This window comes from Equus asinus, chromosome 14 (genome assembly GCF_041296235.1).
Source record: "Equus asinus isolate D_3611 breed Donkey chromosome 14, EquAss-T2T_v2, whole genome shotgun sequence".
NCBI lineage: Eukaryota > Metazoa > Chordata > Mammalia > Perissodactyla > Equidae > Equus > Equus asinus.
In genome coordinates, this window is record NC_091803.1 from 39,607,937 (window position 1) to 39,623,349 (window position 15,413).

General features: G+C 46.3%; 1 protein-coding gene across 15 annotated transcripts in view; it reads right to left on the reverse strand.

Moving 5' to 3' along the window:
• SNX29 (sorting nexin 29) overlaps positions 1 to 15,413 on the reverse strand; it is a 577,711-nt gene that overhangs the window by 220,844 nt on the left and 341,454 nt on the right. For all 15 annotated transcript variants that reach the window (XM_070484912.1, XM_070484908.1, XM_070484911.1 and 12 more), the window contains 2 exons: positions 7,484 to 7,539; positions 3,154 to 3,235 (listed from right to left, as the gene is read on the reverse strand). In XM_070484912.1, coding sequence (XP_070341013.1) covers positions 3,154 to 3,235; positions 7,484 to 7,539 — 138 coding nt within the window. The remainder of the gene's footprint in view (positions 1 to 3,153; positions 3,236 to 7,483; positions 7,540 to 15,413) is intronic.

Here is a 15,413-nt window from a genome sequence, read left to right on the forward strand (position 1 = left end):
GTGTTCAGTATTTTTCTTTAAGCTGACTTTCTTTCTACTTAAATTTATTTTAAAGGGGACTGTATGTCACCGTGGTGAATGGAAAAACAGAATTCTGCGCCATAACTAGAAGGCAAATGTGAAAACAAAACAGCGTCATTAATTAAACTCAAGTCCGCTGCCTGCCCGAGGCGCTGATCCTGAGCCTTCCTCTGCCTCTGCTGAAGAGAAGGAGCAGAGGCATGAAGGGCACAGGGGCGACACACAGAGACTTTCTCCTCCAGGAAATCACAGGCGATGACAGAGCTGAGAAGGCAGTGCCTTCTTCCTGCAGAATTTGTTATTTAATGTCTAGCCTGTCTCTCCAAAACCTTCCTGAGTGCACACATCATTCTTCCGCCACTGGGAGAGACTGTGCTAGATCATTACTACCCACTAGAACTTTCTGTGACGGTGGAGATGTTCTCTATGTGCATTGTCCAATATGGGAGCCACTAGCAACACGGGGCTATTAAGCACTTGAAATGTGGCTAGTGTGCCAGAGGAACTGAATTTTTAATTTTATTCCATTTTAATTAATTTAAAATTGAGTGGCCACACGTGGCCAGTGCGTTTTTTTGGCCACGAAGGTTATTGAGAGAATTGCACGTGCTGATCCTTTCGTCCTGGCTCTCCAAAAGAACTCACGTTCACTTTGAGCTTATGCCCTTGGCTTCCTTTGAGGGAGATCTTATGAAACCTGACTGCGATTTGTCTTGGGATGTAATAGGGGGTTACCTACTATATCCTTCATTATTGCTTAATCCAAAGCCTTTGGTGGAAATTTCTTTAGAGCTCCCTTTGAGAAACGGACATATTTTCTTCTCATTAGCAATGGAATTATCCAAAATCACCAACTTCCATTCTCACACTGGCTGCCAGGAAGCCCAAAGGAAACTCACAAAGCACTAAGAGCAAACCACGTAGGAGCTCATGACAGATGAAAATAATTTCCACTGTTTCCTTAATGAAACTCTCTCAGTTTACATTTTCTCTGACTCTGATGCTTTATTTTTTCTATTTCACCATTCTTTTCCATGAGCTTCTTTAGAAATCATCTATTTTGTGGAATTAGATAGAATGCATTTTCTTTAACTAAGAAAAATAATGTCCAATGGTACCAATATATTAACTGAGTCACCTTCTATCCAATGTCATTTATTATGACAGGCTCTATGAATTCGGGTCACATCCTCCATGCACTGGCTGGACCGTGCCTAGAAAAGCTCTGAAAACAATGAAGGATGGAGCGAGAGTAGCGTGAATGCCGTTGTGCCCACTGTGGAAACAACCTCCCAGGCAATGGCATATTTGCTGTGTCCATCTCATTTCATAACTGACTTTCAGAAGCTAAAGTCTGCCAAGTTGCTTCCTGGGGTGAGGGGGGAAACAGTCAAAAATGAAAGGTCAGGGGAAGCTCTCATGTGAGATCACACTTCAATTTCGCTCTAAAATAAAGCTGTCTGCTTCACTTTCTTCATCCTCCAGGCAACACCTTCCAGCTTTCTGATGACCGCAAGGCAGAACTGGAAGGACACTCAGATAAATAGGGTGGTTTTTTTTGGGGGGTTTGGGATAAAAAGAGAAAGAAAGAGAAGAGGATATTCGGAAATCTGTCATATCTAATTCTCTTTTCAAGCCAGAGCTGAGAGCATCATAACGCTCGGATTCTCTCTCACTTATGAAAGTGCTACTGTTGTCGCCCAGATGAGCAAGTAAACGGCAGTGACTTTCTGGAGGCAGCTTCCAAGCCAAACTCTAGCTCATCGGTCCCTAAGATTTTAGGTAAGATGCGTGTATCGTACAAACCCATTCCTCTGTGACACACGCCTGCCACCAGTCCTGCCATCAAAGACCAAACACAGTGATCATTTTGGAAGATAAGAAATGAATACTAAGTGTCTACTGGGCACGCCATGTTTCTAATCCTGACAGCAGCTTTGCAAGGTAAGTATTATTATTATTATTTCCATTTTATTGATGGGGAAACTGAGATTTACCTAAGGTCACAAAATTCAAACCAGGCTTCTGTTTATAAGTTCAGGGTTGTTTTTTCAACACCCAGTTGCTGGCGGAAATTCCCCACTAAGAAAAATGGCGACAAAACTCAAGGCTGTCACAGAGCTCAAGGGGAATAAGAACAAAACCTAACGAAGCTGTCGTGATGCAAGAAGACAGCAGAATCAGGAAGCAGCCAAGAGTCAGAGTGGAAAACAAAGCAGGCCCAGCACCAGCGAACACCAAAGGGTCCAGGGCAAGAAACAGGAAGAGAAAGAAGAAAGACGAAAGGAGGATGAGTAGGCCGGGCTGGAAGAGGCATCAGGAAATCAGAGAAAAGATGGGAAACTGGGGTCGCAGCTGTTGAGGAAAAATCACCTTCAAGGCCAAGGTCCCACGGTCCCCAACACTCAGTCCCCAACCAGGGGGTGGCCAGCTCTGGAGCAGAGGAGTAGAGGTTGGTCAACTATGTGCTGCTCTCTTTCGCGAAAAGACTTGCCTGGTTTTTATTTGGGGAGCCACCTCTTCTTCTCTCTGACACGTGGTTGGATGAGGTCAACTCCAACCCCTGTGCCAGCAGCGGTCACATGATCTGAACCTGGCCAATCACAGAAGTCCATCCCCCAATGCTAAGGGTTAGGGATGGGCGCATGATCCGAGGCAGACCAGTCAGAGATGCCCGGGACTTGGCTGAAGCCATCCAGACAGCCTGAGAGCCTGGTGCTGCTGAGAGCCACCGCATCAACCCACAGAGAGCGCCAGCCTGAAAAGGACACCTACGCAGAGAAAGGGGGAGGTGGCAGCAGACTCCTCACCACAGGTCCAGTCACGCCTGAGACCAGACCCAAGCCTGGACTTCTCAGTTGCAACACGAGCCAACAAATCCCATTTCGGCTCAAGCAGTCGGAGCTGAGATTCTGCAGGCATCACACTAAGAGGCCTGACTGGCACGAGAAACTCACCCTGCTCCCTCACCTCTCCCCTCAGGGAGGCTGGGCAGCTGGAAGGCTGGCCTTGGGAGGCTGTGGCTGCCGAAGTACAACGCTCCATCAATAAGAGGCAGAAGTGCCATACTGTGACAAATGGGTGTCAGTTCCACCCCAGTGATGTTCTCCTAACTGAGAACCAGGCGCTTACCTGATACACATGGAATGCGTTCGTTGCTTTGCCCCGGAGAAACACTGATGGGATCCAGACGTTGATCAGCGCCCGGTTTGATCTGACCAAGAGAAAAATCAAAACTGGTCATTTCAACTTACCAAAAAAAGTGAGGAAGCTATTTTCTCCTCTAAGAGGCACTACGCACAAACAATTTATGACAACATTCATTGCACTTAATGGTCAGCCAAAGGACCAGATTACTCTCATCACTGAGTTCCTCCAGTTTTTAAGGGACTTAGTTTAAAAGATATATATACATAGGGCCAGCCCTGGTGGCCTAGTGGTTAAGTTCAGCATGCTCCACTTTGGCACCCTGGGTCCGGTTCGTGGGCTTGGACCTACACCGCTCTGTTAGCAGCCATGCCGTGCTGGCAACCCACATACTAAAAAAGAGAGGAAGATTGGCATGGATGCGAGCTGAGGGCAAATCTTCCTCAGCAAAAAAAAATACACATAAATACACATGTTTTACTTACATTAAGTTTGTGTTCTGGAACGAGAAAGAACTGCCCTTGGTGCTTGCTAACTGAGGGACTGGGCCCATGCTCCATCTGGACCTCAGTTTCCTCATCTGAACAAGGGGACAGTAAGTGGGAGCCCCTGATGAAGCTGGGGAGGGTCAAGTTCAGTGACGCTCACAGGGTCTCTGGAGCACTCAGAGGAGTACCCCGCCTTCTCAGCGCCCCCACCTTAGACCCTGAGCCCACTTTAAGACTGGACTCCACCAAAGAGCTCACAGACCAATACCCATGGCTACTGGGGTCGGGGAGGGGAAGACAGGAAACGACAAGCTGGGACGCCAGGCAGCCAGCACAAATACTGCTTTCAACTTTTCCAAAAACACTGGGTGTATGGCTCTAATAAAGATTTACATTCGAATCCAAAATCACTTACTGAGTGATTTACCTACAACATGCTTCATGTTGCATTATCTCAGTTAATCCTCATATCAGCTACTCAGGGGTTTTTCAAGGGTTATTTGGGTTCTGTGACAGTTTCGCCTGATGTGATGACTTTAAACTTATGAGTCGCCCGGGATACACACCCACCACCACACTTCCAATCATGCGGAGCTGACAAGGTGACTGTCGCTGAAACTTCAACATTAGACGTAACAGCCATCAAAACAACACCGCACAGTTCTGGAAGGGCTGGGGGTTCCGGCCCCTGCTTCTACTTAGAGGTGTTCCGGGGCTAAAGGCTTTTTCCAGAGCGCTCCTTCTGTCTAAGAGCAGCTCATAAAAATCTGCCAGCTTCCTATGCTTGGAACACAGTTTGAGACACTGAGGACAGAAGATTCCATGACTCAATAGTCTCGCAACCTCTAGAGTAAAGCACATTTTATTTTCACAGAGAAACGATTCTCTCCTGAAGCAATGTTCCTTCTAAGCTCCGAGCTGAGATGCTGACCTCCTCCATGGGGCAAAATAAGCCCTATTGATCACTTCCTCAGGGCTCCAAGTACAAATTGCAATTCTGAGCCACCAAATTGGTTTGTCTATCTAATGACATTCCTCCTTTAAAGGTTCCAAAACTGTACTAGCGCTGCCTAGGGTGCTTCCCTTTTATTTCTCTTGCGGGGGGGGGGGGGGGGGGGGGTGGCAGATGCAGAAGTGTAACCAACACTCCGGTTTTCGTAACCTTTCCAGATGGTGAGGGCTGAGCAGCCTCCCACAGCTACAGTGAGGTCACCCAGACTGGGGCAGACGTTGCTCCCGTTCAGAGCATTTACCACACTGTATTGGAATTGAGTGTTTACACGACCATCTCCCTCCCAGCTATTAGCGCATTTGTTCATTCTTCTGTTTCTTCACTCAAGCATTAAGCAAGTATTTATCGAGAACCTACTATGTGCCGGACACCACTCTAGGTTCTGGAGACGGAGCAATGAAGAAAGCAGATGTGGTCCCTGCCCTCATGGAGTGTGCAGTTTAACATGGAAAGAGACAAATCCCCGTAAAATCATTCCACTGTGGTCGAAGAAGATACTTTGTATGAGTTCCATCTTTTCAAATTTACTGAGGCTTGTTTTGTGGCTTAATAAATGGCCCCTCCTGGAGAATGTTCCATGTGCGCTTGAGAAGAATGTGTGTGTCTTCTGCTACTGTTTGGTGGAGTGTTCTGTACGTCTCTTAGATCCATGGTGTTAGTGTTTATAACTGGTTTATAGCATTGTTCAAGTCTTCTTTTCCTTATTGATCTTCTCTCTAGTTGTTCTTTCCGTCACTGAAAGTGGGGCATTGAAGTCTCCAACTATTGTTATATAACTATTTTTCTATTCTATCCAGTTTTTACAATGTATATTTTGGAGCTCTGTCGTGGGGTACATGTATGTTTGTAATTATCACATAGGAATTATTTAATTACCACTGTTTTCAGCGCCACCAAAGAATACTGGCTCTAAGGAGAGCGACCGTGGGCTGAGGGGGGCGGGGGACTGCTTCTCTGAGGAAGCAATGTTTGAGCTGGGCTTTGAGGAATGCTGAGAGCTAGTCAAGTTGGGGAGGGGAGGTCGAGGCTGAGAAAGGGCTTCAGGCAGAGGGATTAGCGCTTGTGAAGGGCTCAGAGTCTAGATCAAGACTGCCAGGGTTTGAATCCTGGCTCGAACCTGTCATCTGTAGTAGATGAGCATGTCAGAGGGTTGTTGTAGGGACTGAGTGAGGTAGAACAAAGCCTGGCACAGAGAAATGCTGTATGAGGGTAGGTTAAAGCGATACAATAATGATCCTGAGGAGCGAGGACCAAGTGAGTTAGAGGAGCCGAATGGGCCAGGGTGGCTGGTGTGCAGGGAGGGGACACAGCGGGGCTGGGATGAAGCCAGAGGTCAGCAAGCGCCTTCTTTGTGAGCTACATGAAGGGTTTTGGTCTCCATCTCGAGCAAGGAAAGGGCGCTTCCTTCCGGCTTTAGCGGAGATGAGCAAACTGGTGGGAGGAGGCTGCGAATCTCTGGAGGAGAGTTGATGTGGTTGGACCAGGCAGAGGCTGTCCGAGGGCAGGGACTATGGCTTATTCATCCCCACATCAAGGACCTGACATGGCACCTCCCCCAGCAAGTGCTGGATAAATTCTTGCTTTAATAACGAGTCCCTTCCCCTCACACTGACTCGTCTCTGGCATCCTCTCCACAGCTTCCACCTCTCTTCCCAGCTGGTCCCTACGCTTGGCCTCCATCAGGTGGCCACTCCACCTTCCTCTTCGTGCTGGACTCCCCACTCACAGGCCCACGGAGGCAAACTCACTGTTGACTTTTATCCCTTCACCTCTTACCCACCTGGACCTCCTCACCCTACCAACCCAACACCCGCCTCCACCACAGCCACCAGGCACCAAGTGCCCTCTTGATCCCCTCCAAAGTTTTCATAGTCCCACTCTAGTTGCCACCACAGCCTTGCAAGGCTGGTATTGTGACTTCACCTGAAGAATGAGGAAACTCAGGCCCAGTGAGGTTAAGTGGCTTGCCCAAGGTCACACCACTGCGAGTCCTGCAGCTGAGACGTCAACATAGGTCAGCCTGGTTCTGACAAAATTCTCTGACATCCTGCCCTCTCTTTCTAGAAGCAGACTTTCCCTGGATGACACCTTCTCTTGGGGAGGCTGACATTCCTCCCTCACAACCAAATGAGAGAGGAGGGAGGTTCGACCTGGCCTTAACACAGGACTCTGTCCACGCTCTCTACCAGCCCAAGAGGATTATCTGTCCTAAACCAAGGCAACTTGGGCAAAAATAACCAGTCTGCAGACCAACTAAATTCCTCCAGGGTTATCATCAGAGGCACCACATAGAGTTAAATCCAATCAAAAACCAGACCAATGTACGGAACTATTGTTGTTTCCAATAACCCAGGAGTTGTAAACCCAAATTCTAACAGGAGACACAGAGACAATGAAATGAGCGAGGTGGGCCAGAGTCAGGCAATAGGGAGAAGTGGGGACTGTGGTAAGCTGGAGAGCATTTGCCCTGCAAGAAGGAGGCAGCTGCTGCTGAGCTCCAGCTGACTGCGGTCTTGCAGGGATTTGAGTCTTCTTTTAAAGAAAATAGAGAAATTTACATTTTTATGTAATATCTTCCAACTCACAAATGTCAGCCAAAAAATAAATTGTTTTTCAATACCCAAGGCGGAAGATAAAACACACCTGAAGGCCAGACTCAGGCTGCGGGTGAACTCCCCACCTCTACAATAACCAAATCAGCCTGCGCAGATTTAAACAGTGATTTCTGTCCCTTCCTGTGGTCTTCTGGGACACAAGCCAAATACCAGAGTCCTATTTCTAAAGGGCCCCTCAGGAGCAGACGCTGTGGACTTACATTTCAAAATCCGACAAACTCTGGTCTTCAGATGTTTGACTCAAATCTCCAGGCACCTGTCATGAGGAGAGGGAGGAGGGAGAGAGAGAAGATGCATCATGGTTACCATGGTTTGCATAATCACGGAAGGATTCTGCCTCTCGGTGATCTCTGAACACTTCCTGTTCAGAATGAGGTGAAAAAGCAGTTACTGGAAAACAATAAGAGATTTTGTGGAAGGATGGCTAGAGATGGTGTTACGGTGATAAAAATATGCCACCACGAGAGATCTCAATTATCTTCAGGGAAGGACCGTTAATCCTATCAGATAATCATGGGCATGGATAAAAGCATGTAAATTGGGAGCTGTAAAGACCTAACTAGGGTCTGAGATGCAAGGTATCAAATGTACAGTGGAAAAAATACCCATCGTCACCATGATGAACATCACACACACAGACACACCTAGTATGTAAACACAAAAGGTCCATGTCTGCCCCCAAACGGCTCTATCCTTTTCCCTCATAAGGTACAAGTGATTTAAGGCAACAGAACATGATTTCCTCTTCTGACTCAGAAGGGCAGATGAGAACAAGACGGGGTGAAAGAAATGAAACTGCCTGGCATGCTGGCAATTATTATGTAAAGCAAAGAGCAAAATGGCCAGCGCCAGTAGATGCTCGATAAATAGTGACATTGTCATGCCCAGAGAATGAGCTTCCTCTTGTAATCTGATCCAATACGAGCTGGCCAGAATCTAAGAGTGTGGATCAAAACTAAGAGGAACCAACTGGAACACAGAGGGTGGGGCGCAGTGAGGGAGAGAGAACATTATTTCACACTTGGCACCTGTCAGAGCTTCTATGTTATCCACTATCTTAACCAATCTTGGGAAGAACCCTGGGGGTGGGCATTAGCCCCCCACTTTATAGATGAGGAAACTGAGGCTCAAGGAGGCTGTAGAATTTGTCCCAGGTCATACATGTAGGAGACAAACCCAAGTCTGTCCAATTTCAAAGGCTTTTCTACCACAAACCCTTAACAAACAAGAAAAGCCAGCTGAAAGGTGAAAGGAGAGGGTGAGACTTGAAGAACTTCTGCCTTTGCAGAGGGATGGAAGACACTATTAGAAGGTCTTTGGAAGCAGATAAACGCAGTGGTTACAGAGCCCGTGTCCTTGGGCCATGCAGCTCAGGATCAGATCCCAGCTCCACTTCTTCCTGACTGTGTGGCCATGAGCAAATCATTGCCTTCTCTGTGTTGCACGGTCCGCCTCTGCAAAATGGGTGCACAGTAGTAACACTCTCAGGGTCGTTCTGAGGACAAAACGAGTTAACACCCGCAGAGTATGCGGGACTGTGCCTGGCAGGCGGAGGTTCTCAACACCTGACTGTGCCCTGGAATAACAATGTGACAATTACTGAGAAGAGCGGTATCTTCTGTTATCCTTGACACCGGCCATAAAATCTGTCCTGCCAACCCAAGGGGTGTCTGTCTCCCCATACACGGCAGCCCAGAGGGAGAATGACCGAACCTGAGCCCTTTACAGGCTGTGGAGCCCAGCAATTCAACTGGCCTCCAGGCAGCAGACTTTGCAAAGAAGCAGCTATTGAGAGATTCCTTCCAACCCAACCAGGAGAAAGCTGCCTAGCAGCTTGAGAGAGCCGCACTTTCAAAAGACCAGGAACTCACTGCCTGGGCTCGGTGCGGCTCTGCTGCTACCATGACCAACGCATTCCTGGGGCTGCTGGGAGGAGAGGCGGCGTAATCTATTAGGGGAGCCAGGAGGCTGCGTGCACCAAGATCCCTCAAAACAGCCTCATCCTTTGACCCAGAAATCTCACTCCCAGAATCCACCCAGAGGAAACAAAGACACCGACCAAACTTCACATCAAAGATCACTTCTACTGCTTAGACAAGTGAAAACACAAACAAGCAAGCAAGCAAGCAAAAAGTCCAACTGTAGAGGAATGAGTCAAGAAATTATGGCATGTCCGTGTGAGATAGCTGGGTTAAAAAAAAATGGGTCACACACACACTTGTGAGGGTGCAAGCACAAAAATAACGCTGGAAAACTATGTAAGAAAATAGTAACAGTGGCTGTTATCGATAATAGATTAGGAGTGAGACTGGGGAGGAAAAGCAGCTTATTTTTCATTTGCTATCTGTCCATAAGATTTTTTTTTAAATGTATTTTTTGAAGGAATTGCTTTAAAAAAGTTTAAACGTGCTTTTGAAGAATGAGATCACTTTCCATGTGCTGTTCTAAAAAGATCCCCAAGACAGATCGTCGAGTGAAAGCAAAAGCTGAGTGCAGGTGGTGGGTCTCTACACTACCTTGTGCGCAAAAATGCAGAATTAAGTATATCAAATTGTATTTGTTTGCTGTTGCATCAAGAAGCCATGGCAGTGAAATGCAAGACACCAATAAAAAGGGGACTTTGTGGGCACTGGGGCCAGGGGCCCGGGCAGCTGGTGCATGGCATTGGGAGCAAGGCCATAGAGTGAACAGGCTTTTATATCATTTGAATTTTGAAATAATATACTACCAATTAGAAATTTAAATAAAATTTATTATCCCATCAAAAGAGTGCTTTTGATAAATTTTTAACGGCATAGAAAGAAGCTCCTGGTCTCTGTTTAAAATAAAGCTGCAATGAACTGCAAATGCCCACTATGCGTGATTCCTAAATTTAAATTACAGTGTCGGTGTATCAACAAGACTAGAATGAAAGCGATCCGAAAGATGACAGTGGGCTATCTCAGAGAGAGAGGTCAGGTGAGCTTGTAGCATGTATTTGAACTTTTCTGAACTTTCTAGAACAAAGAGGCACTAAGTGTGTAACCATAAACAGATATATATTACACATTAATTTAAGTGTGCATTGTATTACTGTGTAAAGTAAATAAAATATTCTTTCCACTCCTCCCCCGTCCCCAAACACATTTTGCTAGAACGCAGAAGGCCGAATGCGGGAGACGCGAACTTCAAACTCTTTCCTGCGTCAGGGATGGAAAAGGGCAAAGGAAGGCTCTGAGGGCACACCTCCTGCCAGCCCCTCCCTCCCCTTGGCACTTCCACTTGGAACCCAGGGGAGCAGCCGGGACTCGAGCACCTTCTCTGGCGGGGCCGGAGGGTGGCTCTGGGCCTCTCTTCTGAGCTTCCTCCTCAACACCTGAGTCTGGGGAAGGTTCTTCAGACACGAGGTGAGGATCAGGCAAGCAGATCGGAGGAGGGACTCAGCCCATGCAGAGACCAGCTGCACCATTCCGCCCATCTTTCCACGGCCTTTAAACGCAGCCTTATTTCAGACTGGAAGTGAACAGGGCTCATACCCAGGGAACCTCATTCACCAGAAAGAAGCTTCTGACTATGTCCACCCCACAAAATGGAAGGGAAGGGTGAGCCCAGGACCCAAGTAAAAGACAAGGTGGGGGTTTTGAGGACAGACATCACTTTATAATAAGAACAAAGAATTTCTTCAAAAACGATTGTTTCTTAGAAGAAGGCATTTTCTTGACAGATAGGTTTCCCCTCAGGGATGCTGATTTTTAGGGAACATTTTGGACAATGAATGTAAGTAGCTGTGATTTCTGAAATCCTTCCAGCTTTGGAGCTTCTCTTCTAATTCTGCGGCATTATTGGCAACAGCAAGCCAGGAGATACTTATGTGTCTGCAAGAGTTCCAGGGAGGCTGGCTGAAAGAAAGAATCTGTGAACTTCTGACCTCTGCGGAACATATCTTGAAGGTCAGGCCAGGCTCTACAGCAAATGCACGATGATAACTGATGGCTAAACTTGTCAGCAGCTTAAAATTTTGTCTTTTCAGGTTCTCTACCTAGACTGGTGCTGGATAGCATGTGAGGTTTACAGGAACCATCAAGCAAGCTGGTTTTACTTCATATTTAGCAGTAAAAAAACGTGAGGGGCAGATATTCTGTCAACTTTCTGATGATACTGGCCACCATCATCCCTCGTGCCCTCTGGAAGCCCCAGGGAGTCTTGGAGGACACACCTCTGGGATGTCGCCCTCTCTTTGGTTCACCCTCAACACGAGGCGTAAATAAGTGATGAGCAGCATGGCTGTCTTCCTGCTTCTCCCTGACCCTACAGAGAAGGGTTGAATAAATGGGTATTCAAATAGGGAGGAAGGGAGGGAGGGATGAAAGAAAGAGGAACGAAGGAAGGGAGGGAACCTATACTTCCACACTGAAACATCAATCAATTTTTAAACTCTTCTGTAGCAAGTTGGAAGTCTTCGTGCATGACAAGGTAAGTTAGTTTGGAGCTAAGGGGAACCAAAGGAGGAGAATCACGTTCTCTGTCTTCTAATTACAGGGCTCTCAGATTCACGGCTCAAATGGCAAAAAGGCAGACATTACAGCAAAACAAATCTTTGTCCCAATCACGAAATGACACCCATAATTAATGTTTCAGAGTCACTTTCTCATTCCTCCCTCTTTTCAAATAGCCTTCCTTTAAGCAATTAGCCCCCACTTTGCACTGTCAAAAATGACAACTTCTTCCCATCCCACCAACACCTCTGCTTTCTCATCTCATTTTTAAATAAGGAACAAAATGTGACATGGCACAGCTCTGTCTTTCAGGTTGGTGGCCAAGCCAGGGCACAGACAGGCCCAGGCCTGCTGCTTTGAGCATAAAGCGGGGCTTTCCTCACCTCCAGGAGGCAGTTGGCCAGGTCTGGAGCACTTTCAGGGTTCTGTGTTTATCTGTTTGTTAGCTTGTTCTTTTGTTTCACATATATACAAGGAGAGGCATCATATCCACGTGTGGTTTCAAATCAGGAGGTCAAAGACTCTCTTTTGGGAGCAAAGAACTGGCAAATGGGAGCTTTAGTGAGTTTTCATTCTATCCTTTGGGTAGCCCTGAAGCCTACACATATGGATACGATCACACTTCTAGGAATATGTTTTTGATGTATCTGTTTTTCCCAAGAGACTATGAAGGTCTCGAGCACAATATTCTTAGAGCCCAAGACAGTGTTCAGGCACATACTGATTGCTCAATGAATGTCCCCATCGATGGACAGATGTATGGATGTACAAATGGATAGACAGGTGAATGGATGGCTGAAAGACGAAAGGGAAGGGGCCTGAGAAAATTATCTAATTTATTAAGAACAGACATCTAGTTTCTTTGCAAGTAATGAAAATACATGGACAACATATGTACTACCATGTATACAAGGACATTCACTGCAACACCATTTATGGCAATAAACGCCTGGAAACAAGTAATGAAATGGTTACATAAAATATTGGAACAGTCAGAGCCAGACTGTACAACTACTAAAAGAACAGCATAGATCACCTCTGCCCACAGGGAATGACCTCTGAGATACAATGTCAAACGACAAACGCAAGACACTAAACCACGTGTCAGGTAAGCTACCATTTTCATGAAGAAGTTGGGAGACAGAAGTACCTATATGCTTGGATCTGCATTAACCATTTCTAGAAAGACACAAGAAACTGCCAACTGTGGACGCCCTTGAGGGAAGGGCAGTGAGAAACAAGGGTCAGACGCAAAAGGAAGATTTATTTTTACTGTAAAACTTTATACCTTATAAACCTTTACCACGCACATGAATTGTCACCCTTCCAGAAATAAACGTAACAACCTTGAAATTTTAAATTAAAAGAGAAAAGTATTATATCTATGATGGGGGAAAAACAGGACAGAGACTGCCTCTGAGAGAGTGGTGAGGGGAGTGACTGGCAAGGGGCTTGAAGGAACATTCTGGCATGATGGTAAAGGTCTGTATCTTGATAGGCATTTGGACTGCACAGGTATATGCACTTGTCAAAATTCACAGAGCATACAATTAAGATGTGGGCATTTCACTGTATGTAAACCTAACCACAAAAGAAAAAAAAACATAAAAAATTTTGAACTGCAGTCAATAACATGCACACTGAAGTATTTTGGAAGAAAGAGGCACTAACACCTGGAATTTAGCTTGAAAGTCATCAAAAAAAAGGATGAATTGATGGGTATATAAAGGGAGGGATGAATGAGAAGATGATAAAGCAAGTATAGTAAAATGTTAAGGGTACACTCCAGGTGGTGGATATACAGGTCTTCACTGTGAAATTCTTTCATATAACTGTTTTAAAATGTTCCAATAGAATGTTGGAAAAAAGTTTTGATCAATCATGTAGAAGAACGACTGAATTATCTTTCCATTCTCTGCATAGAAAATATGACTATCACTGTCTTATAAAGAGGCTATCAGAATAGACAATTTAAAAATGTAGGAGAAAAAGTATTGTACTAGTGTGCCGGATGGTTAATTAATAAAACTATTGTGTTTTTCTGGATTCTGGGATACTGGCAGTATTATCAGCTCTTTAAAAATGACAACATGTCGTGATCTCTTTCCTCATTCTAAATACTTTAATTTTTAAGAAAGGACTGGATTGGGACTTAGGTGGGCTGGGATCGAGCTCTGACTTAGCTGTGTGGTCTGGAACAGGCCACTGTACCTCTCTGGGCCTCCCCTTCCTCCTGTAAAATGGGGCAATAGAAGCAGCCCTGGTGGGGTTGTTGAGGCTTCAAGAGGATCCTGAGAGAGCCACCCCTGCCCAGAGCCTGGCAGAGAACAGGTGCTTGCTAACTGGCAGTGACTCATTACTCATGAAAGAGTTCAAGGGTGTTGGATAGAACAGACAGGCAGTTTGGGGCTCAGCTGCCCTCATTCATGAGTGAAGGGCCAACCGCTCCATTGCACAGATGCACACACTCTCCAGTTATTCAGACGTTTAGTCCACAAATTCATGCTAAGTTCTTCCTATGGGCTAGACACTCTAGGTACCAAGGAGGCGGCAGTGAACAGAAGAGATGAAGCCCTGGGGCTCACAGAGCACACAACCCATCAGAGGAGACAGTCTTTAAACAACCGATCAACACAATTAATTACCCAATTACAGCACAAAAGGTCCATGGAGAAGAACCAGGATAACCATGGCCTCTGGGAGGGGGATGAGGGAAAGTGGCTTGGAGGGAGGATGGATGGAGCTGAGGCTGAAGCACGAAGGAAAACAGCAGGACTCTGGTCTTGGTTCAAATGGTGGGAAGCCACGGAAAGGAGTTAAGCAAGGGAGAGACGGCGCAAGCTCACATTTTACCAAGTCACTCTGGCTGCAGAGCAGAGATTGGGAGGCAGGCCAGAGGGAAGAGCCAGGAGGCTGCTGCGCATGCGTGCGGACACACACACACACACACACACACACACACACACACACACACGCACGCACCATCACAACTGTGCCCATCACCTTTTCATCAACAGATCTTTTTAAGGCTTACATGTAAGAAAAGTACAAATCAACAACTGTCTACAGTTTCTCTAGGCTTAAATTACTAATATAAAGCTATTCTTAAGAATTTTCAGCCAATCTCTAGCAAAAGACTTAGGCTTATAACAATAGCTGAAAGCATTCAACTAATGCAAACTTGCTGCTGCTACAGATGAGGAAACTGAGGCCTGAGGAGTGAAGTAACCACCTCACGGGGGCTGGGTCTGCTGGCTGCAGGCTTCTGCTGCCTTGCACCCCATCAGGGGTTCTGACCTGCTCCTGAAAGGTCCCCAGGGTTTCTGGTACTGCATCGAGAGCTCAGTGGCCAGAAGCCCCTCCCCCCCCACGCCAGTGCCCTTCTCCAGCAAGAGCAGGCTCTACTTTGATCCATTTCCCATATGGAGTTTCCAAGGAAAAGCTCCTCTTAAAGAATGGTCATATGAGCACCATTTATTTAAAAAGAAAAATAGTTTAGAAAATACTGAATGAAATGCCTCAATCACTCTCATTTCATCCTTAACTCCCATTGAACAGCCAGAGAAACTGAGGCACAGAGCAACCAGAAGATACCAAAGAAAGGCCGGGTTGTGCAAACTCTAGAATCCAAAGCTGCTCTCGCTAGTACTGTAGC